Source organism: Aspergillus fumigatus, chromosome 5 (genome assembly GCF_000002655.1).
Source record: "Aspergillus fumigatus Af293 chromosome 5, whole genome shotgun sequence".
Taxonomy (NCBI): domain Eukaryota; kingdom Fungi; phylum Ascomycota; class Eurotiomycetes; order Eurotiales; family Aspergillaceae; genus Aspergillus; species Aspergillus fumigatus.
In genome coordinates this window covers 1596443-1621848 of record NC_007198.1, presented here as the reverse complement: position 1 = coordinate 1621848, position 25406 = coordinate 1596443, and the positions used below count along the sequence as shown (strand labels likewise).

The following is a 25406-nucleotide window of genomic DNA, read 5'->3' as shown; positions in this document are numbered from 1 at the left end:
ACCCTCCTGTATAAACAATACTTTCATAACACATCTACGCCTATGTTTCATCAACATGTTCTCACCACCAATCGATCCTCCTGGTATGTCCCGTTCGTTGCATATCAATGTCACAGAAACTAATATGTTACGTCTTAGCTATGCAGCACTTGGCATGCCATCGTCAGTGTACAAGTTTCTCATTAAGCAATGTCATACTGAAACATCTCTAGATGACGCCCCTCCTGACAAATACCACACCTGCATCAACAGCCACCATGCAGTCTACTCCGAGAACAATCTACCACTCCTCTTCCGCCTGGAGGCCCCCCGCTTCGAGGATCTCCCTCCACTCAGTAACCTCATCGAGAACGACCAAGTCGTCAAAGACCACGACGGCCGCCCCATCCGCGCCTTTCCCTTCCTACCAAGATACATCTCCATCCGCCCCGCAGCCTGGCTCCTCGAATACTGGATGCGTACCGACCCACGCCTCACTTACCGCGACATCAAGGCGAGGATGGTCGTCCCTGCAGCCCAGCGCCCGCGCGAGAACACCATCAACATGCACCGAGAACGCCAATGCAGGAATCCACTCGCGCTGTCCTGCTGGACGAGTCACCGCCACGCCGTGGGGAAAGTCGAGGTTGAGCGTGTTGCGCGCTGGTCGCTGGACCAGATTAGGTATAACACGACTATGGACATCGAGTACGGGAGGGACCCGGGCTCTGGCGACCAGCGGACTGCGGTGCGACTGCGCTCCAGGACTCTGGCTGGCGGCGCGCCGGCGTACTACCCTCTGGATTCGTTTCTGGATGGTGGGGACGTCCATGTGCCCAGTCAGCGGATCGGCGAGGCGTTGAGTCTCTTCTGGCAGTTGTCGGAGAGGGCTTCGCGGCTCCGGCTCGGGAGTTGGAGGCTGCTTCCGGATGAGGAGCTCCCCGAAGCGTGGCGGCGGGGGACGCAGCGTGGGAATATGGGCCATGAGAGGGATTTGGAGGTTGTTTCAAGGCGGTCTGAGATTGTCGAGCAATAGAGATGGGCCAGTCGTCCAGGAGGGTGCGTTGGAGCGTCTCTTGTTTATTGATTTGGTTGGGAGAAGATTGTAATTCCAAGTTTGAATAACATTGGTGTGTCGTTCACGTCTTCGACACAGTGATATTGGAAATTGAACTATAGCAACCGACCACCTGATTCATGAAAAGGACCGCAGTAGCCGAGTACACGTATCTATCAGTAACAAAGGATTTGTCAGGGAACTTTAGTAAAGAAGAATGCTATCTAGACTGGAGAATCCCGTGGCCACCCCCCCTTCGTTAACATCCTTCGCCTTGGTCCTCATCAACCACCCGCCTTGCTCGTTCTGCAGGACATTTCCATTGGATTGATCCCAGAGAATGGTGCCATAGATACCTAACTCCCCAATGACTTTGCCGCTGAGAACCTCGCCATCACTCCTCAAAGCCACATTCTTGGCCTCAGCAGGTGGACGGATCAGTTCCATCAGGATCCATCGCTTCCATTCACTTTCTGGAATTGACCGTAAAAAGTCCGGAATGGCTGACTTATAAACGTTGTTGCCGCCTCCTTCCCGCTGCGGTTTGAGGACGTGATTGACAGCTGTTTCGGGGTTCAGAGCCAATTCTCGGCCGCGTCCACTTGAAGAAAGGTCGTATTGAGGCGCAAATGTTTCTCGTAAGCGAGCAATAGTGGCCGGATCGGTGTCTGCCATGAAACTCGCAAGGTGATCGGGCCCTGCAGTCTCTGCCAGTACTTGTTGTATAATCTTAGATCCTGCCAACTGGTTCAGAACGGTGGGGCATTTGATCGCTGCAGAACGCTCCAAATGTGTCCGCGCCTCCCAGTCACGCTCAGAGGTGTAATCAGTCGGAGCATAGAAGCAGCGGAGATATACAGTTGTCACTTCAAACTGCGTGTCTGGTGAATGAGGGGGTCGGTAGATAAGAGGCCGGGAGGGGTTCGAGGCAGGAATCGATGTATGATCCAAGACCTCGGTACTGTGTAGTCGGAAAACGGGTATCTTATGAACGGTAGTGAGCTGTCTGGAGAGTGCTAGCTGGTCAAATATGTTTCGTTCGTTCTCCTGCACTACGAACAGAATACACGTGGGAAGAGCCGGAGTCGACTTCGAAGGACCGTAAGCGGAATGCGCGGCAGCCAGCCCGGCTGACAAGGTTTCCACAGCGGTATTTTCAGGAGGTACATTCGATTCAAACAGTGGGTGGAAAGGATAAGAAATAGGATAGCCTGGCGGGGAGGTAAGAAGCTCTGAATGGAGCTTTCGCACCAGAGAAGATAGGCCGCCGAAGGACGACGAGATAGTGTTGAACTCCACTTGCTTCAAAGACGGGGTGTTCGCATTTGTCGGGGCGTGAGCCATGTAATCAGAACGGTACAATCCAAGGGACAAGTTCTGAACATAGCCCTCCTTCTTGACTGAGAGGTGAACTTTCCACAGACCGGAGATGAAGTCGTCAACGTCAATCAGACTACAGGTCAAACGGTTTTTAGTTCAGAACTCTCCACAGATGCTGTGCTCCGAAAAAGCATTGCATTAAATCCCACAGAAAAGCATCAGAGTCTTACTCTTCCATTATTTTGCCAAGCCATTCCTCATTACATGTAATTGCGGCATAAAGCTGGTTGTACACGGTCTGCAACGCCTTGGCCTCTTCGAAGCATGCCCGTGGGAACAGACTGGGAAATAACGTCACTGGAGCATTCGTGGCCAATACACCATACGGGTCAGACTCTTTCGAAACGAACGAAAGATGAGGTCGGACCATCAAGCCATTTTGCGTAGCCCAGTCCTTGATAGTCTTTACCAGGAAGTCCTTCTGTGCGGGGTTCAGTTCCGGAGGATAATTAGTATAGATCGAGTCACTCATTCTGAAGAGCAATATATCTCCTGCAATATGGAATTTCAGCACTCAAATAAGTCTAGACAGGCAGTTTGAAATCAATTGAGGGCTGTTCAGGTGCGAATAGATCAACATCTCCTGCAAGAAAAGACCATTATTAATACTGTCGATGAGGGGCCGTCGGCGATTAATCATCGGAGCTTTGGTGGGACTACGCCGCATACCGCCTGTTGCACCGCCTTACATACTGGCAAAAAAAAGAGCTCTATCGCGATAACCAACCGCCGATCGCCATTTTCGGCAGTATCACTTTTGGCGGGTCTCGTTCCATAACGCGATCAGTTCATCAGAATTCTTCCGTTACCCAAAATTAGTACAGTCAGCTTGCATCCCGTTTTTATATGCTCAGCAGCTAGGTTCTTAGTGAATGCGAGGTCTGTGAGATCGCTGACTCTCCTGTCCCTCTCAGGATCTCGCCCAATTCATTCTGACTTCCATGATCGTCCTTCGCTTCTCTCAGATCTCGCCTCTTCTGTGACCCAATGGTGCCCTTTCACTCATGAGAAAACTTAATTCTAGTGACGATTTGAACCTGCTGATGGGCTTACTGTAAGATGCTGTTGGCTTCAACTCACTGCGTTGAGATTCCATTAACAAATTAGCCCCACCAGACGGAATGGAAGCTGATGATGGAGATCCCCTCGACTGGACAGTTGACGAGGTAGTAGCCTTCCTCTGCCATAATCCTGAGACACCATGGTCCCAGTCTGCGTCGCAGGCCCCTCGGCCAAACCCTGTCCAATTCGAAGCCGCTCTTCGAGAACATTTGATTACCGGGGAGGTGCTGTTGCATGATGTCGACAAGGAGACTCTGCGGGATGAGCTTGGACTCAAAGCTATCGGCCATCGTAGCTCTATCCTTATGGCAATACGTTACCTTCAGCGACGTTCTCAAAAATACCAGAGTTCTAGGGTGGAGCTTGCTTCCCAGCTCGATAATCGTCGGTATTCAGTTACCCCAAGTCACCTAACGGCTGTTGTTCCAAGCCCTTTCGAAGAATTCTCATCACCGATCCATCGGAACTCTGCGCTACCAACAGTGACTCCTCAAAATTTGATGCAATGCCCTCGTTGGGTGACCCCCTCAGCATCTACAGTATCCCAAACTAAAAGGACCTTTCCCCGGGATGCCGCGACTTCGGGTGAGCTGAGGGGCAACGAGTCTACTACGACGACAGTTACTACTACAGGCAGTGAAAGTGCAACCACTACCAGCGAGAGACGTCCAAGCATCGCCCCACCTGCAGAACAACGTACAGACCCATCCAACCCCGGCGAACGCGTGCGAGCTTATGAGCACATCGTGGTTGATGCTGAAGGAAAGAAGCGACGCAGGCTGGATTTGAGCTCTCTGCCCGACTCACAAAAGAATCCTCCTGCCTCGAAGTCCTCGAACGCTCCGCAAGACAAGGACTGGTACATGGGACCAGATCGGATTCTGCCTTCACAATTATTCTATCCGTCTATTTCTGATGATGATGATGATCATTCGTTTGTAATGCTTGGTCCTCCGAATCTGCCTACCGCTCAGCGCCACTTTGTCAGAAAATGCATGAATTATTTCCTCAGGCAGAAGCCCATCCAGTTGAGCTCTGATAACGAAAGTAGTCGGATGGCTCTGATCCCATATGACCACTCGAGTGCGAGCGAGCACGACAAGAAATTCTTCACTTTGTACACTGCCACACGTGGAAATGTGTCAGTCACACAAGAGGACATAAAGAAATGGCCCCAGTTAGAACAAACAGGGGCTGCCGGTTCGCGACTGTCGCAAACACTGGAACCATCTGACCCTTATTCATATCTTCTTCAGAAATATCCCGCTGCTGAAGACAACCAAGACGTCTGTCCATTATACGGTGACTCGGGTTCAGAAGGAGAGTTTGATGAAGAAACTTGGCAGGAAATTGATAATGAACGCAATGATGCTGTCCAAAGTAAACCGGCAAAGCTGACTTCCGCTGAGGTTGACTCAGTGATTGAAGATTGTATGGCTGAGTTTGTGAACCGGTGGCGCCAGAATGGCCTACCAAGAGAGGAGTATAAGGCCGGGAAGCTTTGGGTCACAGCCCGAAGGGCGAAGTGTACGTACCAAAAAGTCAAGGCCATCAATCGCGATATTACCTTGCTGGAGAAACGGTTAGGCAAAGTGCTCGAGGCAATACGCGGAAGTGAATATGCCTCAAAATCTGAGCTACAAACACAATGTCAAAGCATGGAGCAGACTGTTATCGATATACAGAAGCAGAAGTGGCGTATCTCGGTCCTGGAGGAAGAGAAGTGTCCGCCAAAAGTTGCTCCTGCCCCCAGACCAAAACCATTGCCAAAACCAAAGCCTAGCGCCGCGGATGAGGAGTCTCTTTACTCCGAGTCCGATGTCACTTCTGATTTCCAGGATGACTTCATTGACGAGTCCGAGGCTCAGGAAGAGGTCTCGTCTGTTGAAAACTTTGGAAACGTGGACAGCATCGACAGAGGGTATGTGCCGGCGTCGACGCCCTCAACGTCCGAAAGCGATGATGACATTATCAGTCCTTCGGGAATCAGACGTAAATCAAGGGCCAAGAGATCGCCTTTCATGGCAACCAGCTCACCATCTCCTGCCCCCTCTGGAAACGCACAACAGGCAGAGATCATTGACCTCACAATGGATTCTCCTCCAGCTTCAGCAGACGAATTCAGGATCGAAACACCGCCCCTCAATCCTGTGCGACCACCCAGGATGTCAGAATCGGACGACGTTAGCTTGAAGGTCGAACGAAGTCCTTCAATATCTCCTCCTCCCCGACTCAGCTCCAATGTAGTTGTTGAGATTCCGAGGCGAAGACCAGAAATCACAAATCAGAAACCTGAAGTGACGAAATCGTCGCACAAGCCTAACACCCCAGACCTGCCTGACCACAATGATTTCGATGGTCTGCTGTCCTACCCTTGGGAACTTCTTGAGGAACGCTACGATCGCCGTAGGTTGCTTGCAAAGTTAATTGCGACCATGCCGGACTGCGATCGTGAAGAGATGGCTTCATTAATACCTGAATACGAATATGATGAGTTGAACGACCTTGTCAAACAGGCTCTCAGAGTCCTTTCGGAAGGCCAGGAGGAGATACCCGAACTCGATAGTGGGAAGAGCCGGTTGTTAATGCGGACTGCCTCACAATTCGTGTCATGGGTGAATTGCATGTACATGGAAAAAGCGATCAGCAAGAAGCGTATCCGCAAGGCACAAAAGGAAATTGCTGACTTCAGAGTCTTTCACAAAGAGCTTTGCAGGGGACTAGGACTCTGCAAAGGTCGGAAGTTTGATAGTGAACCGAGCGAAAAGAGCACTCGCACCCCAAGCGAGCATGTCAATGCGTCGGAAGGAGAAAAGTCTGAACGTGTCAATGCGCCTCACAGGAAGCGGAAAAAGGAAGTCAAAGAAAGTCAAGATGCCAAACGAAATCAAGCAAGTGCACAGCAGCGGGTAGCACGGCAGGAAAAAGAGCGAAGACGGCTTGAACACAAGATGAAGCTAATGGGTGTGAGCAATACCGATCCTACTCGTCAAGCAGTGAGCTTTGGAGACCCAACCATCTACTTGGACCCGCATATTGGTCAACGCGTAAAGCCGCATCAACTAATTGGCATTCAGTTTATGTGGCGAGAGCTGATACAGGACGAGAAGCAACAAGGCTGTCTACTGGCCCATACGATGGGGCTGGGAAAGACAATGCAGGTTATCTCGCTGCTCGATACTATCTCTGCTGCGGCTGCTTCCAATGATCCAAAGATCAGCGAGCAGGTCCCCGAGTGCTTCCACCGATCACAAACGTTGATACTTTGTCCTTCGTCACTGATCGATAACTGGTACGAGGAGTTCCTAATGTGGACTCCTGAAGAGTCACGCATTGGGCCTCTGAGAAAAGTTACGGCTTCGATGATAGCAGTTTCTGAGAGGCTGCGAGAAGTGTCTGATTGGGATAAAGAAGGTGGAATTCTGATCATGAGCTACGACATATTCCGCAAATGGATCCACAATAAAGAGACGAAAAAGATGGACAAACCTCTACGAGATGATGAACATGCAAATGTGAAGAAATGGCTTCTGGAGGGTCCAAACATTATTGTCGCCGACGAAGCTCATAAAATGAAGAATTCTAGTTCGGGAATATCTCGAGCGGCCGTGCAATTTCGTTCTAAGAGTCGCATCGCCCTGACTGGTTCCCCCCTTGCTAACAACTTGACTGACTACTTCACCATGGTGGACTGGATTGCTAAAGGCTATCTTGGGGAATTTCCTGAATTCAAGGCAAACTATGTGGAGCCCATCGAAGAAGGTCTTTACGTGGACAGCACACATTATGAGAGGAGGAAATCGCTGAAGAAGCTCCAGGTTCTCAAGGAGATTCTTGAGCCGAAAGTTAACCGTGCCGCTATCACCGTGCTAGAGGGTGATATGCCGCCAAAGGTCGAATTTGTCATCACTGTTCCCTTAACTGAACTGCAACGGGCAGCGTATGATTCATACGTTGACTCTGTAGTTCAGGGGAAGACTGAAGTTGGAACTGCAAAGCTTTGGACGTGGATGGCCATCCTCGGGCTGTGCAATAATCATCCAGCTTGCTTCAGGGACAAGCTTCTCAGTCGCGCTAATGAGGCGCAAAGCGCAGGGTCAAGCTTGGATGAGATGCTACCAGGTGATGAACCTATAACCCAAGCAGGCATTCCTGATTCGGAGAAGCTGGTTTCTGAGCAAGAGCGGCTATTCGCCAATGTTCCTGACATGAACGCGCTGAATCTGTCGTATCGGGCACAGCTTCTCGACAGGATCATCAGCGAGTCAATCAAGGCCGGTGACAAGGTGTTGGTTTTCTCTCATAGTATACCGACTCTCAATTATGTTGAACACGTCCTCAAGATCTCCAAACGTAGCTATCGCCGTTTAGACGGGAAGACTCCCATCAGCACTCGACAAGCGGCAACCAAAAGTTTCAATACCGTTTCTGATGAGAAAGTGTACCTCATCTCAACCCGTGCAGGTGGCTTGGGCTTGAATATTCCGGGTGCGAATCGCGTCGTGATATTCGACTTCTCATTCAATCCTATCTGGGAAGAACAGGCTGTTGGGCGTGCATATCGTCTAGGTCAACAAAAGCCGGTATTTGTTTACCGCTTCATTGCTGGAGGAACCTTCGAGGAGATTATCTACAACAAGGCCATCTTTAAGACACAACTTGCAGTTCGGGTTGTGGACAAAAAGAACCCTATTCGCTGGGCGTCTAAGAAGCTCAACGAGTACCTCTTCCCCGCTAAACCGGTAAAACAGCATGACATCTCCGAATTTGTGGGGAAAGATCCTCATGTGCTTGACAAAATAATCAAAGAAGACAACGGCGAGGAACGGGCAATCCGGAAGATCGCTCTCACCGAGACCTTCCAGAGAGAAGACAATGACAAGCTCACAGAAGAGGAAAGGAAGGATGTCCAGCAAGAGCTCGACGAAGAACGGCTTAGGCGTACTGATCCCGAGGCATACCAGCGACTGATATTTGAGAGACAGAGGAAGGAAGAGTTCGTGAGAGATGGGGGAAGACGCAGAGAGGCGGAGAGACTAGCAATAATGGTGCCCATGTCTCAGCCTCAAGGGCAAAGCTGGCCTGGCAGACCCGTCCTGCCCATTCACTACGCGGCCGCGCAGCAAGCCCGTGTGCCATCTTCTCAAGTGCCTCCACCGTCTACAGCTCCCTCTAGGCCTCGTGACTGGGGGCACCGTGTTCATACTTATGACGATGGCCCATTCACTCATGCACGTAACAGGCCCACCTCGCCACGCTCTCAGTCCACGTCGAATGCAGAGCTGGCCGTGTCTCAAAATGGGGCGGTTGATGGCACTCAGCCTGCGTATCGAGCTCAAACCGGCTCGCAACAGCACGATGGCATGGCCCCTTCCGCTCTTTCAGAACTGTCTTGGCCGTCCCCGATCCCACCATTACTCATAGAAAGCCGCAGTGCGAGTCCTGAGTTGCACCCAATGCAGTTATCGAACGGGGGCAGCTCGCAAGCTACACAGTCAACTGATGGCAACAAGGACGGAGGAAGCTCCTGCAAGACGCAGTAGCGATCCCGCGTTTGCTAGTCTCAGATTCTATTCTCTTTGTCTTTTATTGATTGCGTGGCATTTGTTCTCATGATATCCCATCAGTTCCTGCGAGCATAGCGTGGTTGGCCCTGCGTTTTGTGGCACCCTTCGGTCCAGGTATCATTCCACTCCTTTCGTTTACATTCTTCCTTCTACCGTTAATACTTCTCTTCTTTCTGTATTCATTTTCAAGTGAATATGTCATTCTCTTTCTCTTTCTCTTGAATCTGGATCTTCAATCTTCATTACCGGAACTCGCATAGACAAGGCGTTTCAGCGTGGTTGATTTTAGAGAGATACAATGAACAAGCTGCGGCTATCTACAAGATTATTTCATGATTCCACGTAGTGATGGATGTTGTAGGACAACTCGAGCTCGACAATGGAGTCTATCAAAACCTTCTCTAACTTTAGAAGAAACGAGATAATGACCCTGTGTGTTCTGACCAGCAGTAAAAGAAATCCTACACAAAGCCAAGAATTTCAGATAATCACACAGAAAAAAGGAGAGAAACATCGACATCACTGGTCTAGATGTGGGAAACCTGAGATAGTCCATATATATAGTCAAATGAAGTTGGAAAGACAGAGAGTATAGCTGAGGTATCAAGTATCGTACAGCGAACAAAGAGATAAAAGGGCAAGTCCTACCCGTTAAGTGAGGAGTTTTTCCAGATCCGCGATCCGGGTAGCCCGATCGTCGACCTTCTTATCCTTCTCACGGAAGGCCGCCAGCATCAACTTGCGCTTCGTGTCCTGGATTTCCAGCACGCGGTCTTCGATGGTGTTTTCCATGACGAGACGCCAGACGGTTGTCTCGCGCTTCTGGCCGAGACGGTAGACGCGGTCGACGGCCTGGTCCTCGATTGCGGGGGCCCACCAGCTATCGGCCAGGATGGCCTGGTTGGCCGCGACAAGGTTCAAGCCGACGCTGCAGACGCTCAGACTGGCGAGGAGAACCTTGCACTGTGGGTCCTTGGAGAACTTGTATGTGGAGGCGTCGCGGGCTGTCGACTTCATACTGCCGTCGATGCGGGCGTATCCGATGCCGTGGCGTTGCAGGTGAGGCTCGACAAGGGTAAGGAACGAGGTCCATTGGCTGAAGACGACGGTTTTGGTGTCGGGTGCTTGGCCCTGCGCGGTGAGGATCTTGATCAGGGCTTCGATCTTGCTACTTGGGTTGTTTGGGTCTGCGTCGACGTCCTCGTCGGCGCTTTCACCGAGATCCACGGCGGGGGCGACGAGGGTGGAGTTGTCGTCGATGTTGGCGCGGCAGAGGGGGCACTTGTGCTGTCGCTCGATGACTTGCTCTATGCAACCTCGGTCGTAGGAATGGCCGCAAGCGGTGATAACGGGCTGCTCTAGGGTATCGAGACAGATAGGGCACATTTCCTGGCTCTCGATTCTGAGCTGCAGCGTGTCCTGAAGGGCTTTTATGTTCTCCGGGGTCAATGGGACGACCTTGTGCTTCTCCAGTAGACCCGCGAGGGCGTCAACACGGTGTTTGCAGAGCGCCCAATGGTTGCAAACTTGTCGCATACGGAGAAGGACTTCAAGCACATGAGAATACGTGGTGCCTCCCTTTTCTCTGGACTTGAAGTCCATGAGCATACCTTTCGCTTCGGATCTGTAAGTTGTCAGCAGGCGGTGGTCCGAATTGATAGCGAGAGGGAAACGTACTGGAACATATCATATTTCTCTTGTTCATGAGGATGAAACTTGATGCGCAACACACGCGAGGTGAGGGCCGGCAGGCGCAGATTGACAAATTCCATATCCTTTCTTCGCCTCAGGCAGATTGCGCTCATCAGTGCCTGGAGGAGGAGACGACCATTTGGATCATCATAGGTCAGAGGGCGAATGAGAACGCTGTTGAAGACCGCCATGTCTTCCAAGCCACCGGTCAGTCTCAGGAAGCGAATCTGGGAATACAGATCCTTCAAACTGTTCACAATGGGCGTGCCGGTCAAGGTCCAACGCGAATCCGCGCGCAGGTTGCAAGCAGCCAGAGCACCCTTGGCTCGCGGGTTTCGAATTGTGTGCCCCTCGTCGAGCACGACACGATGCCAATGAATGGCAAACAGTCCCTGCTTAGGCGCTGCTTTGGCACTCGGATCATACTCCACAGCAAGAGCACCGTAGCTCGTGATTACCACATCATACTCATCGAGTTTTGCAGCCTCTTTCTTCCCAGTACCATGGTAAATGAGCACACTTGGCGTGCTCTCACTGTGGGTATGGTCTTTGATCTGGTTTCTCCAGTTGCTCATGACTCCGACAGGTGCTATGATCAGGGTGGTCTTGGATGACTCCGGGGTATTTGGCTGAGGGTTGGCCAAAATCAACGATATGATTTGGATTGTCTTGCCCAGACCCATATCGTCGGCCAGAATACCGCCACTAGCAAGAGGGGGTGGAATAGCCGTTGAGTAGTTTGTGGCGATGTTGGTGAATCGGTTCCCAGCTCTCTTCCAAAGCTGCACCACGTTCTGAGAACCAGGCCCAGGCAGTTGCGGACACTCCTTCTCGATCATCCACGCCAGCCCCTGCCGCTGGTACGGAAGAAGCTCGGTGGAAAGCGCCGCAGGAGTATCTGCCATAGGCATATTAACCAAGTCTACCTCATTCAACCCGAAATTCTCCGTCACTTGGCCAATATCACGAGGGTTAAAGGTGCTGCTCTGCCCAATAATGTCTTCCAAACTCTCCCCAGTCTGACCAAGACCGTCACCGGCGAAAAGGTTGGCATACAGTGGGTTGATGCTGGCCTCCCACTGCTGCCCATTGCCTGATGCCAGACCGCGGCCTCTTTTGGCTGCCTCCTTCTGCGCCCACTCGCGCTGTTTGCGCTCCTGAGTCTCCCACCGATTGAATTCGGTCAGTGGGAGTCGATCATCGATCATCATTCGCTTCAGCCGCTGCCGCTCTTCCGGATGACTGGTACCGTACAGCTTCAGCAGAATCGGGCACGTAAACGAGCCAATTTCCCCCGTCAACATGCCTTCGATAAACAGCGACTTCGAGTCCTACGTTAGATTCAAAGTTAATCCGAGTCCAGAATCATGCCATCTCTTTACGGAAGCTCTGTTTCATTCCTTACCATATACTTTGCCAATCGAGCAGCTACGTCTCGGGGAACATGACCAATCTGATCCCCCATGACGTTCAAAACCCGGATCGCATTGCGGTCATACGGGTTATTAGGCTCACGATGCAGAAGTACGTGTTCGCCAATAGTCGCGTAGCCATTGTAGTACCGGACGCCCACGATCTTGGTTCGCAGGTTCCCGTAGTGCACGAAGCTAACATAGGAGGAATCATCCTGGCTTCCCTGGATCAGATCCTCGGCTTCCGCGTCGTCCTCTCCATCCAGAATAATGGCCTGTGAGGACTGGCTGAGCGGCACAAACTCGGTAATCTCGCCGAATCGTTGACCAGTGGTAGTCGTGGTAGCAGTTGTGTTACTACCAGCACGCGTTGCTGTTTTCCTCTGGGGAATAGTGTCTCCGTCGTCAACGGTGAGATCTACTTGGTCGATGTTCCGCTTAGCACGCGGTCTCCCCATCCTTGCTGCAAGGGATGGAAACTTGTCAATTAACTGTGTTAACGACGGCTTGTCGCGACGCAAATCCGGGATACGGAATAGACATGGAGAAGATTGGAGCGAAGCTTGTGGATCGAACCTTACTAGATTAGGAATAGTTGACATCTGCGCGGAAACGCGCTAAGCCACGGTCCCACGTGATCCACATTATGATCTTACTGCAAGAGGAATGGATTGGAAGAACTGCCTTTATCAGATGAGGAGAATGTCACGATCCATGGAGAGTGACGAAATCATTTTATCCATACAAAGTCTATACAAATGATTACTTTCTCGAGACTTCAGTCCTTGAACGAGTCGCGCGTGTTGACACGGTCAATGTCAAAGGGATTGGCATCATAGACGTCCTGCGAGGTCACCAACTTCTGAGACCGATGCGATATGGCAGACTTGGTTGAGATAGTTGATTGTCTGCGACTGAGCTTAGCAGGGTCCAAGGAAACCCTGTCTACCTCTGATTCCGCACAGGGGGGCTCCAAGGTTACCTGGCTCGTGGCCGCCATGACGCCCTGGTTTTCCTTCTCCTCTTCCTGTGGTTCTTTGACGGTTCGTCCCATCAACTTCCGCATGAATTCGTCCGACTCCGCGGAGAACTTGCATTTTTTTCGGATGTCAGGCCCGTACTTGTAGAAGAGGAATGGAAAGGGGACACAGGCCAGTGCCAGGAAGGCAGGAATGGACGAGGCCCAATGAATACCTGGACCCGATTAATTTTCGCCTAAACAACAACACCAAAAAGAAAAGGACCTACCTAACGAGCTATACATATACTTGACGAACAAGGGAAAGGCGGCGCCGAAAATCGAGCGCAGCACGGCGCTCGCAGCGAGCACGGAGGCGGCGTAGATGGTGTATGCATCGATCAGGTAGTTCATGAGGCTGAGGAAGGCAAGAACCATGCCAAAGCCAAACGGCACACCAGCGGAAATACTGGCCAGATAATGGATCGAAGGGTAGTTTGTCCAGGCAAACCAGAAGAGGCCAATGGGAATGGCTACCGAAGCGACCAAACAGGGAGGCAAGCGAGCCTCGGGAGGCGCAAACCCCTTATGTGCCTCTTGGGCTCTGATATACCGCTTGTTGTCATAGATGCTGAAAGCTACAGCACACATCATACCAATCATGATCCCCAGGAAAGCCAGCCCTGACACACCTTGGTTCCAGCCTCGCTGGCCAGCAAACACGATGGGGAAGGCACCAAACATCATAAACAGAGTTCCGTACACGATTGCCATGTATACAGAGAGCAAAAGAACAATAGGTTCTCGGAAAAGCAGGATCCATGGGCGGGACAGTGATATCTTCAAAGAGTGGCCAAGCGTTTTCTTGCCTTGCTCGGCTTCAATCCTGCTCTTGTAGACTTTGCCAGTAAGCTCGGAAAGCTTCATGGCTCGCCGACGAAGGAGAACGGGCGCATACGTTTCTGGGACGATGAGGCCCGCGATGATCCAGAGTGCGCCAGAAAAGATGGCCAAGAACCCCATCACCCACTTCCATCCCTCCGTCATACCTAGGAAGCCACCGATGATGGGCCCTAAGACTGGGCCCAGAAACGGGGCCGACGCAAACAAACTCATCGCCAGACCACGTTGGTTCGCCGAGAACAGATCCGCGATGACACCGCCTGCGTTGGTCAATGGGGACGACCCGAAAGCTCCGGCGAGGAATCGGAAGACAATGAGAGCTTGAATGTTCGGTGATCCGGCGGACGCGGCGTTGAAGATGGTCAATCCACAGTAGCTGACCAGAAAGAGATACTGTCTTCCCCAAAGCTCACTCATGGGCGCAAAAAGGAGGGGACCGATCGCGAACCCCAGCACGAATGTGGAAACGCCCAGAGTTGCTACCTCTGTGCCGACTTCAAACTGTTCCATGATCTGTTGCATGCCGCCAGTGTACGCTGACGAGACCAATGACACGGCTAACGTCGCCCACGCCATAACCATGGTGTAGGTCCATTTCTTCGTCGCGGAAAATTCCAGAGGGTTCCGGGGGTCATTGAGAATCCAGGTGACTAGGTAGGGGTCTTCTTCTGTGCCTGAACCAGCGAAGCGATAATCGATGATCTCTTGGGTCAGCGCACCTTGGTCATAGACCATACGCCAGTGCGATATCCGAGTGGGATGAACAGGCTCGATAGTATCAGCCGAAGCTGACTGGCTGCTGGCGCCCATCCGTGCTAAAGGATGGGATTGTGCAGGGCCGATGAGTCGTTAAACGGACGAAGAGCCACCGAGTGTGGAGGGTATTCTCTAATTTTTTTCAAAGCTCAAATAGCACAAGTATACCAATCATAAATACTATCGGAACAACTTAGAAAGAAGATCGTTGGTAGGTTTACAGAGAAAGAACGGTGGTCGGAGGTTAGTTTATATTGGGTGCATGCGAAAGAGTAACAGCTTCGGTGGAGAATCAGAATGCCCTAGTCAAGCTGCGGCTAGAATAGCATCAGATAATGACTTGACCCAAAGAGTAAAGCCGCTGTTTATTGTCGCAAACTACTTAATAAGAGTATCTAGTATCTCGGGAAATCGGCAAATAGTGGCGCCTTCACATCCAATAACTGACGGGACGGCGCGACGGGCATGAGGGGAACATAGTGATTAGCTTAGCCTCTGGGCACCTACCAGGATACAATGGGCGTCATACGCAACGAGGGTCGCTGTGTCGGATCCCATTTCTGCCGATGAAATGCAAGTAATGCACCAACGGAGTGGTGACATCAGTTGGAGTGAGTGATCATTATGGGAATTGTGTCAGGAAGCGTGCTTGGGAGAGTTGAGGGGTCTTACTCCGTAGTGCTGGCCTGGTCGACGGCACCCTTGGAGTGTTGAGAGTGGATGGGGATAGGAGATTAGACGGCTTTTCCGAGTGAGGGTCATGGAGTTAGCAGCGGGGGCTGAAAGTCGGCGGAGACGGAATAAACCGACCTGATGCACAAACAGCACTAGACGCTGGACATTAGACATGAGATGCATGGAAGACGACCTGATGAGGAATAGGGTATGGAAGCAGACCGAAGCAGGCGGTTCATTATTCCATTATTCCATTGACACGGGAGTTATGAAGGGATCCTAATGCATAAAGTGTCAGGAATCACATAAAAGGAAAGCCAATACGAGATCATAGATGCGAATGGATGAATCACTTTAGCTCCTTCACCGTTCCATGAGCCATTATCTCCGGTTGCCAGTGGGGATTCTCCGCTCGTCTGATCTCTGGATCCTGGGGGAAGGGAGTTATCCACAGTGGGCTTTTGCACTCGGATGATTGAGCACCATTATTGCGTGATGTGTATCGGACAAGGTAGCAGCCACAGATGGACAACGGATGGACATTACCGATCGTCGACAGATAGAAGAAGAGTCAGTCATCGTTGTGACTTAAGGGAGTTGAAGAAGCGACGCCGTGCGGCCGATGCCACTAGCCCCAGGCATCCAAGTTCAGGCACCGACTGCGGAGTGCTAGATCGGCCCTGCCACTAGTGTTGCTGTAGTAGGACGAGTCTCCATCCAGAAACTACGGAGCTTAGATGAGTTTAGTTAAAAGCTTTAGAGTCGAGTCGAAACAGGCTCGAAGTTAAGTGATCTAGCGTGAGGCAGTTCTCCATCTGTTGCTGTCTTGTTCCACAGCATTGATTCAGAGCACCCTTATTGTATGTATCTGATCTGATCTTGACTCCCAGTATAGCTATCGCATCCATACCGCACTCTTACACAATATACACCCATGCTATATAAATCCACGGTCAAAAAAAAGTCCTTCAAAAACATCTATATTCTGTCTTGGTTGGTGAAAAAACTAGTTCGTGTGTCAGTCTTATCTCATCCGATCAGTACTCCGGTAGTGGGTCATTTCATTGTTTTCTGCTGTACAAAAGCAGAAGAAATAACGAAACGAGGTTTTTCATCACCCAGACAATAATTCGAAGAGTCAAATGGCAAATGGCAACATTGCAATGTGAACAATACTGCAAAAGACGTGATGAGAAAAGAACGTGAACATTGTTCTGTCTGCATCATGATTCTGAGCATCCGTTGTGCATTTTTACTTTTCTCACTTCGATTTCCCTTGCTTTTTCTCCGTCTCAAACTCCTTGATCGACCCCTAAATTCCATCGACGTTCTATCTAGATAGTCAAGTCGCAGTCGGATCAAGATACGCGCTCTCTGAAATCTTTATTCTTGGTTATATCATTAGCAGTCAGAGTCTCGGCAATCCTAGACTGGACATCTAGGAACTGACTGCTAATGACTCCCCCCAGCTCTTACCGCCAAATCCTTGACAACAAGCGCCACCAGTTCGAGCTCCTCATCCAGCATGGAGACTACAAACCTTTCTACCTGTGGCATCTCCTTGTCTTCACCGCTCTTCCTTTATGTGGTCTGTTGATATCCCGGCGACGTGGAGCGCGATATCTTCGCCCCGTCCTCTTTGCTCTTATTCTCGGGACAGCCGTTGATGTCATGCGGCACCGGCGTGCGCTGTTGGGAGGGAATGGTTATATGGGGGGCTTGGTGACAGCCTGGTGGACTATATGGAGTGCGACGATTCTAATCTTTAACGATGCCGAAAGAGATTTCGCGCGAATAGAGAGGTGCTCACGTAACGCAGCATGCCCAGACAAAGCGCCGACACCAGCCAACGAAAACAATCCTCAATCCAGTGACAAGGCCGCGAATGGTCACATCCTCAAGGCTAAACAATATGCCTCCCAGCGGGAGTCAGAGACCCTTGCCTGGCAGCCGTATCCCCGTGCATTCTTGCACCGTCTCAACTGGGCGCTGGGAATCCTCTTCAATATGCGAGGACCAGAATGGAACTGGCGCATATCTACTTTGGATCCGTTGCCTGACTCGCTACAGAGGCAAAGGACGACCAGAAATGGGCAACCTGCCCGTGAAGCAATGGGCAAGACCGACAATAAGGCTGACTCGCAGCCCGACGCACGAGCGCGTCTTATGGCCATCCTAGTCACCTTCCTCAAGCACTACCTCTTCCTAGACTTGGTCAAGGTCCTCATGATGCACGACCCATACTTCTGGGGTCTGGTCGAGTCGGCCCCGGCCCGCCCATTTCCTTTCACCTACTTCCTACTCCCGACTATTCCCGACATCGTCGTGCGTCTCTACCGAGAAATCCTGAGCGGGCTCGGCGTCTACGCCGCTCTAAGCTTCGTCTGCCCCCTTAACCCCATCATTTTCCTAGGCCTCTCGCTCGCCTTCCCCAGTGCCTCTCGCACGCTCACGCGCGTCCCACTGGATGCTCCCTGGCTCTACTCCGACCCCTTCGGCCCGTTTCTTGGCCCCTATCTTGACCATGGCCTTGTAGGCTGCTGGAGCAAATGGTGGCATCAGCTTTTCCGTTTTGGCTTCACCTCCACCGGCAACTTTCTCCTTTCCCTACTCCCCAAACACATGGCAGCACGCCCCGGCATCCGACGCACCGTAATGACCGTCACTGCCTTCTTCCTCAGCGGCCTCATCCACGCCAGCGGAAGCTACACCCAGTTCGCCGAGACGAAGCCCCACACCCATTTCGTCTTCTTCTGCCTGCAACCTGTCGGGGTCATGATCCAGAACCAGCTAGCGCGGTCTATTAACGCCAGGTACCGCTTCTCGCGGCCCATCAGACGCGCCGCTAACGCGATCTTTGCTCTCTGGTGGCTCATGCTCTCCGGCGCCTCGATCGCCGATGATTTTGCCCGCGGCGGGCTCTGGTTGACGGAGCCGTTGCCTATTAGTCCGCTGCGTGGGTTGGGGCTCGGGGCCAAGGGCGAGGGGTGGTGGTGTTGGGGGGAGCCGTGGTTTCGATCCTGGGATGGGGGGAAGTACTGGGAGAGGGGGTTAAGAGTCCTATAATGCGGTTCGGTTGTGTATATGCCGTAGATCTAGATACAACTACATATAGACGGGTAAATTGGCGTATCTATACATATTTTGCAGCGCGATGGCGCTGACAAATTCAGTTGGGTTGTCTACCTATTTCTATGAACTTTGAATGTGTCTTATACAGTAAGGTAGGCATTAGCATATAATGATTAGAGCATCCACTATCAACCATCCATCGTCACATCCTCCTCGTCATCCTCGTCGTCCTCGTCTGTATCCGGCTCAATGTTCAGCGTAGGAATTTCATCGTCGCTATCGTCGTCACCTGCCTCCGCGGCTACTACTGCCGTCCCTGACATCGGAGCATCCGCACCAGATGTAGCCGCCTGCGCGATGCTCATCGGCATTGGCTCAGAGGTTGCCGTGACAGAGGCCGCCGGGATAGAGATAGCCGCGGTGGCCGTGAACGAGGTAGGAGAAGCCGTGCCGAGGGCGGGCTGGGATAAAACAGCCTCGGTATCAAGCCGGACTTTCTTCGTTTGCACATCATCGAATTTCTTGTCTGTCAGACTGGCTGCTGGCGCAATTGGCATCCCAGGATTGATTTCCTCGGGCAGGCTCCGCTTGTGCATGGATGGAGCGGGTTCCTCCATCGCTTCAGTGATGCCCCGCCTGCTCTGGATAATCGGAGTGGCGGTTGGTCTGAGGAATCCTGTAAGTTCAGGGGCAGCGTGCTGCACAGCGGCAGTGGTCCGCTCTTCTTGTTCTTCATCTTCCTCGTCGTCGTTGTCGTCGACCATGCTGCCATACCCGCTGATACCGGGTGCGTGCATCAGAACCGGCATTCTGGGTCTGATCAGTCCCTCGACCTCCATCTCGGTAGAATAGCGTCGCGCCAGGAAGGGCAAGATGCTGGAGCCCGTGCCGCGGCCTTTCATGGCTGGGACGGGATTGAGCACGCTTGCCAGCATTCCGGTCTTGTCTGAGGCGAGGATGACCGTTCGATCAAGTTCGGCGCGGAGGGAGGTGGGGAGGAACTCGATGGGCACAAAAGCGAGAACGACTGGAAGGAGATCTGATGCGGCTCGCTTCAGGTTGGGGAAAGTGGCTGAGGCTTGTGTTTGCCGACTCTGTTTGGAGGCGGGGTGCAAGAACGAGTCGGCGTTGACTGTAGCCTGGTTCGTCTTTGCTTTGCCCTTGGGATCTGACGCCGTGGAGGAAAGCGAGTCTCCGGTTGGCGGTAAGATGTCGGAACAACATGACCGCAGGACGTCCGCTAGGGACGAAATGTTCTTTTTCGTCGTTGACGGTCCTATAAGTGGGAGCAAAGCGTGGACGAGGTCATATACAGAAGTACGGATATCCTTATTGAATTTCTCCGCCCGGAAAACCCAGAGGGATTGCTCCAGGATCGTCTGTGCTACTGGGACAACGCCTGTCGTCAGAGCATCCACGGCGCTCAGTAGCAGTTTCATGCATACAGTGTGGATACGAGGTAGTTCGGCCCAGAGACCATCCCTTTCCTCTCGGCCAATTTGTAAGTTGACAGGGACATCTGCACCTGGTGCAGGGACAGTGATCGCACTCAGTCGTGATGTCAGATCCAAAATCAAGCCCAGTGGAATTGTCACCGCCGACGCCGTCGGTACTGTCAGAAATCGGGCTAGCAAGCGTAAGAGTACCGTCAGTCTTTCCACTCCAGCATGAATGCCCTCCCAGCCGGGAAGTCCTAGCGCATCTGGCCCAGCATCAGCCACCACCTGGCTGTAATCCTGCGGCTGAGCACCTTGTCTCAAGGTAGCATCGACAGACTCCCACTGCTCTACTACCCCTCTCAAAACATAGTCCGCGGCCCTGTGCGCTGAAGAGATTGTCAACCGGCAGGCGTTCTTCCATTCCTCTGCGGATGTGTTCTTCGGAGCACAGTTGTGGAGCGCGATGAACAACTGCTCCGCTAGGTCCACGGTTGCGCCGGGAAACGTCGGAGCGGTTGCACCAATGATTTCCTGAAGGATACTGTGAATCTGCGCAGAAAACGGGCGGAATATCGTTGGGTGTCTTGCGATGAGCTCCAAGAAAGCGCTCAGGACAATCTCCAAGAACGGCGTGTTGGGCTTTAATTTTCTAATAGGCTCGGAAGCCGGCTTGACGGAGATGAGATTCAACGACGAAGTGATGAATCCTGGTAGTGACGGCGTCGTGATTTCCCGAACGAGAGTGGGGTATTGGTAGGTAAGATGAAAGATCCGTGTCAATGTGATTATACACATTTTCTTCGTGGAGATAGGATCCGGTTTCTGCGCAAATAAGAGATTAGCGATTGACCAGGCCTGTCGACGACCGACTCAACTACTTACAGCCAAAATCGCAACGAGACTCCGCACAAGCGGTTCGCATCCGCGAAGCACTTCCCACTGCCCAGCTTCCACCGTCGCCTTCACCAGGACAACCGCAGTCCATCGTCCCTCAAAGCTCCTATCCTGTAGCAAACTGGCCAGGCGAGTTTTGAGCTTATGAATCTGCACAGCATTGTCAGATTCAGACTTGCCCGACTTCTGATTCTGTGTCGCAGACAGGAGCTCCCCGCAATCGGTCAATGATGTTGCTAGGAATGATGCGATCTGAGGCAATTGATCGACAGGCGTGGTCGTCAAGCGATGCGTCACAGCACGCAGAGTAGTCGATGCCATCGTGCGCACCTGATGACCTGGGATTCTCGCAGGCTCCTTAAAGCTTCAATGTCGTCTTATCAAAAAAAAAGAGGGAGATACAAATTTTGTGGCAGCCCGAAAAAAAAGCTTGGGCCACATGAAGCCTCGGGACGTGACGGTACCATACACCTGTAAATAACGCCCGTGCGGGTCTCCCCTGGCCGATGATGTTTATCTCCATCGGCTTAAGTTGGACTGTTGGGGGAACATTCTCATTTCTTATCCTGTAATACGATTGCAGAGTAGCCTCGGGGTTGGGCATGGATAATGGATGATATTCTCACTGCCCTCCCTAGTCGTTGCAGCTTTTCTCCATCTTCAAGTGTACCTCCATTATGACGGTGAGTGCGGCCTTCCAAGTTACGATTACCAGGCGACGTGTTCCCCTTCTTATTGAGCAGTCGACGGCACCTGAATATCACTTCATTGACGCTGAACGCAGGGCCAGGTCTCTGAGAAGGCCCATCGCTACATTGTAGCCTTGGACAGTGCGCGATGCCAGAATAAATGGGATGAAGTTCCCGAGCTTATTCGGAAGGTGACCAAACATGCGCCTCAAAAGACATGTATGTATTATTGGCCTCCCTTGCCTTCCTTGCTTGCTAGACGCCGCAGAGGCTAATTGTCAATTGTTTCTTATGCTAGGCTTCCTGCAGGTTGCTACAGCAGAGTCTCAGATTGCACATTACAACCAGAAAAGGCCGTCAACTGCTCAATCATCCTCTAGCTCCTCGCCCTCCTTGCCTGAATTAATACCCCCGCTGTTATCTACCATTGAAAACGAAGATGGCTCTCCGGAAGAACTTTTCCAAGCTCAAGTCTGCCTTGGCTGGCTCCATTGGTCGCTGAGTGAACCGGGACTGGCAGCAGCTCATCTACCGAAGGACTTCGGAGAGGTAGCAGACAAATTGGGGGAGAACATCTCCCCATGGACGGAGGTTTGCCTGGTTAAGGGCTGTTACATGAAAGGTGGCCCGGTCATAATACCCTGTGTGCTCATTTTATTGGTCTGACATACATATAGGAGCTGCCCAGGCAATGGTATCTGAACCACATGACGCGCTGAATATACTCGAAACGGTTACACCATGGTTGAGTAGCTATAGCACATCCCTCTCTTCGAAATGCTCCCAATTTTTACACTGGTCGGAGAAATTGCTAGGAAAGGCTGCGTCCATTGCCAGCCAAGAGGCTGTCAAAAGGGCACCATCTGGTGATTCTGAGCTCATTAAGACAGCTTTGAAACTATGTAGGCTGTGGTCTGCCCATCCCTACGTCAAACAGAATTCCTCTTTGGAATCTGTAAATCCTGAGGGACCGAGTGAACCAGCCGCGAAATCAGCAACCTGGAAATCGTACTACGACCTCCTGACCGCCATTCTTCAGGATGGGTTGTTTTATGTCTCCCCGACGAGTGGCCCTGACCGTCCACAACTCGCCGGCGAGATTCGGCGTGTGGAGGCGATCTATGAGACCAACCTCTTGCGTGAAGTGAAGTTTCCCATGGCCAACAGTCGAAATGAGCAAATAGAGAATTGGGTCGAGCAAGTGATCCAGAATTGGCAAGAACTATGTGGACCGAAGTGGACCGACGAAGACCTGCCAGAAGGCGGCCAGATCGCTGTTGGCCGCAATGTTCTTGATGTACGTGCTTTACCCAACTAAACTGGGGTCATATTGACCAACAGTACCTTAGATTCTTTATCGCGCCGCTACAAAGACCTACCACTCTTACTTGATTCTCCGTCGCCTATTCCACGTCCATTCAGCTCTGGCAGATTTTGATCTCGCTGTCAAAGCACTCGATTCGTACATTGAGATTGTCCTTGGGGCCAAAGCAAGGGCGGAGAAAGCAGCACAGTACGGCGAACTAGAAAGCGACGAGAATTTGCTCCAGACGCTTGCCGAAGGAGTAACTATGCTTGTGTGTTTTGGCTCAGATAAGGAGGCTGAAAAAGCGAAGGACTTGGTTGCGATCTTGAAAAAGTTCGTCGCTAAGCACGTGCAAGAGATTGAAGACGACGGGGAGGAAGCAAAGCTCGTCATCCGGCAAGATTCGGATGATTCTCAGGTGGTGTCTCCTCGTGTCATCGCCACTGCTTACAGAGCAATCGGGACAGGGCTTGCCAACTGGGCGAGTTGGACGCCTAGAAATGAAGACCGGGATGACATCCGTGCGGAGGCCATCGAGAATCTAGAGAGAAGCATCGCTCCAGAACTTGGCGATGAGTTCAATTACTCATCTTTGTATACTCTCGCCCTTTTGCTCGCGGAAAGCCGAGACCTGGATGGTGCCATCGATTATCTCAAGTCGGCTCTGTCCTACACGCAAACACACGGCCCACAGTCCGATCTTTCCAGAGAACGAGACCTAGTGCCGCTCTGGCATTTACTCGCGCTCTTGCTAAGTGCAAAACAAGACTACGATATCGCTGAGCGCTCTTGCGAAGCTGCATTCGAACAATTTCCCAGCGCCGTCGTATCATTGGTGAATGGGAGCAGAGGGTCACAAAAGCAAGGACAAGATTCTGTAGACGCCTCGACGACTACTGACATAGGCCACGCTTTGATCAATCAGCTGCGTGGCCGAGAAAAGGAGCGCATCATCGAGACGCGCATGACACAGTTAGCGTTCATTGAGCTCCAGGAGGGCCCGGAGGCTGCTGTTAACCACAGCGGTCAGCTACTCAGCCTTTTTGCAACGCTATTCAACAAACTGGAGCTTCAGGCTGATGACCAGAAGGACCGTCAAACAGAGCATCTCGTGCCACCGAAAAGCGCCGCTGGTACAGTCAAGAGTCTGCGAGGCAGTATATTTGGGAGACATAAAGCCTCACGCGCTTCCGAACGTAAAGCCGAATCTACCGGTGAAACGCAGCCTATCAGCACCAGCTCTTCGATTCACAACGAGCAAATGCTCAACACCGATCTTGCCCCAGCAATCCAAGTTACTCAAGAGCAGAATGGGAATGCTGAGGATCCGCAACCACCGGCTAGATCAGATTCGACACGGCAAAAATTGCGGAAGCGCAGCGGTACTCTCAAGAAGGGTGAAGGTCAAAGCTCCACTCAAATAAACGGCACTGAAGATCCGACCAACGCAGTCAGCACGGCTACCAACGGGAGTGCGACGCTGCAGCAACCAGGAAGCAGGGAAGGCCTTGCTCAAGATGCTGTCGGTCTTGCGGTATCAAGCACCGCAAACCAACCACAGAGCGCAAAGCAACCTCTGCGACCCGTCGCTCATAACATGAATTGCAAACAAGCGCCTCCTCCGACGGGTCACCCCAAACAACCACCCGAGCAAGACATTCGATTACCTTATAGATTTGACTCTCCGACAAAAGCAATTACCAGATTCCCCGCTGTCCAATCGCAAAAACACGCTCTTTCAATCCTGATCAAAATTTGGCTCCTGATCGCAGGCCTCTATCGACGCGCTTCGCTATTTGAGGATGCGCAAGAGGCATGCGAAGAGGCCGCCAAACATGTCGACCGAGTGGAAGCTCTTGTTGCTGCCCAGGAATCCTCTGCCAGAGCGTTTAGAAGTCGTGGTTGGGCTTCACCGAAAAGCTCTGACGAACTCTGGGCCGACCTGCACACCGAACAGGGGCTCTTGGCACAAGCTCAATCACGCCCTCATGACGCAATGGAGCTCTTCGAAGAAGCCTTGGTGCGTGATCCCGACCATCTCAAAGCGACGGTCTGCCTGGCGAATCTACTCCTCGACATATGGGAAAGGAAAATGCCTTTGAACCGACCACATACAGATGATCTTCATGCGGAGATGTCGACACTATACCTACCCGCCACAACCCAGAAGTCCAGTGCTACCTTGAACAAGATACAATATCAGGAGTTTGACAATTTGGATAATCGGCCAATGCCGTCAAAACGACAGTCTCCACCAACTGACGTTGAGGAGGATGAACCTAAACTGCTCAACCGTATCGCCGCCCGGGACCGAGCCTACGTCCTCCTGTCGGCGTTGACAAAGCGTGGCACCGCCTGGGATAACTCTGAAGCTTGGTTTGCCCTCTCCCGTGCTCATGAGGCAAGCGGAGATGTCGAAAAGTTGAAGGAGGTTTTGTGGTGGTGCGTTGAGCTTGAAGATCGACGACCAATCCGACATTGGTCAAACATAGGCTCCGGCCTCTATGTCCTTTAAAATCAGGATACCTCTTGTCTCATTTGTCCAAGAGCCATTGTTGTGATATT

The 25406-nt window shown here is 51.8% G+C and overlaps 8 protein-coding genes across 8 annotated transcripts; 4 read left to right on the top strand and 4 right to left on the bottom strand.

The window, feature by feature from the left end:
• Positions 1-42: 42 nt before the first annotated feature.
• On the top strand, positions 43-1015 carry AFUA_5G06620 (uncharacterized protein; the record flags this gene model as incomplete). The annotated part of the gene is made up of 2 exons (XM_748878.1): positions 43-83; positions 139-1015. The coding sequence occupies 2 exons, from the start codon at positions 43-45 to the stop codon at positions 1013-1015; spliced, it is 918 nt and encodes a 305-aa protein (XP_753971.1).
• A 225-nt stretch (positions 1016-1240) lies between these two features.
• On the bottom strand, positions 1241-3106 carry AFUA_5G06610 (glutathione synthase; the record flags this gene model as incomplete). Its single annotated transcript, XM_748879.2, has 2 exons — positions 2587-3106; positions 1241-2489 (listed from the first exon to the last, which is right to left on the bottom strand). The coding sequence occupies exons 1-2, from the start codon at positions 2886-2888 to the stop codon at positions 1241-1243; spliced, it is 1551 nt and encodes a 516-aa protein (XP_753972.1). The 5' UTR covers positions 2889-3106.
• A 79-nt stretch (positions 3107-3185) lies between these two features.
• Positions 3186-9021, top strand: AFUA_5G06600 (putative SNF2 family helicase/ATPase; the record flags this gene model as incomplete). The annotated part of the gene is made up of 3 exons (XM_748880.2): positions 3186-3239; positions 3331-3470; positions 3524-9021. The coding sequence occupies exon 3, from the start codon at positions 3538-3540 to the stop codon at positions 9019-9021; it is 5484 nt and encodes a 1827-aa protein (XP_753973.1). The 5' UTR covers positions 3186-3239; positions 3331-3470; positions 3524-3537.
• Positions 9022-9696: 675 nt separating this feature from the next.
• AFUA_5G06590 (DEAD/DEAH box helicase) lies at positions 9697-12751 on the bottom strand (the record flags this gene model as incomplete). The annotated part of the gene is made up of 3 exons (XM_748881.1): positions 9697-10669; positions 10723-12068; positions 12143-12751. 3 exons carry the CDS (start codon positions 12749-12751, stop codon positions 9697-9699), a joined length of 2928 nt encoding a protein of 975 aa, XP_753974.1.
• A 53-nt stretch (positions 12752-12804) lies between these two features.
• AFUA_5G06580 (MFS transporter) lies at positions 12805-15106 on the bottom strand. The gene is made up of 2 exons (XM_748882.2): positions 13398-15106; positions 12805-13343 (listed from the first exon to the last, which is right to left on the bottom strand). Exons 1-2 carry the CDS (start codon positions 14818-14820, stop codon positions 12928-12930), a joined length of 1839 nt encoding a protein of 612 aa, XP_753975.1. The 5' UTR covers positions 14821-15106; the 3' UTR covers positions 12805-12927.
• A 1331-nt stretch (positions 15107-16437) lies between these two features.
• On the top strand, positions 16438-18507 carry AFUA_5G06570 (wax synthase family protein; the record flags this gene model as incomplete). The annotated part of the gene is made up of 1 exon (XM_748883.2): positions 16438-18507. Exon 1 carries the CDS (start codon positions 16897-16899, stop codon positions 18505-18507), a length of 1611 nt encoding a protein of 536 aa, XP_753976.1. The 5' UTR covers positions 16438-16896.
• A 50-nt stretch (positions 18508-18557) lies between these two features.
• AFUA_5G06560 (RIX1/PELP1 family protein) lies at positions 18558-21221 on the bottom strand. The gene is made up of 2 exons (XM_748884.2): positions 20835-21221; positions 18558-20774 (listed from the first exon to the last, which is right to left on the bottom strand). The coding sequence occupies exons 1-2, from the start codon at positions 21165-21167 to the stop codon at positions 18702-18704; spliced, it is 2406 nt and encodes an 801-aa protein (XP_753977.1). The 5' UTR covers positions 21168-21221; the 3' UTR covers positions 18558-18701.
• A 108-nt stretch (positions 21222-21329) lies between these two features.
• AFUA_5G06550 (uncharacterized protein) lies at positions 21330-25356 on the top strand (the record flags this gene model as incomplete). Its single annotated transcript, XM_077804773.1, has 5 exons — positions 21330-21529; positions 21637-21754; positions 21834-22157; positions 22213-22832; positions 22885-25356. Exons 1-5 carry the CDS (start codon positions 21524-21526, stop codon positions 25354-25356), a joined length of 3540 nt encoding a protein of 1179 aa, XP_077660911.1. The 5' UTR covers positions 21330-21523.
• Positions 25357-25406: the final 50 nt, after the last annotated feature.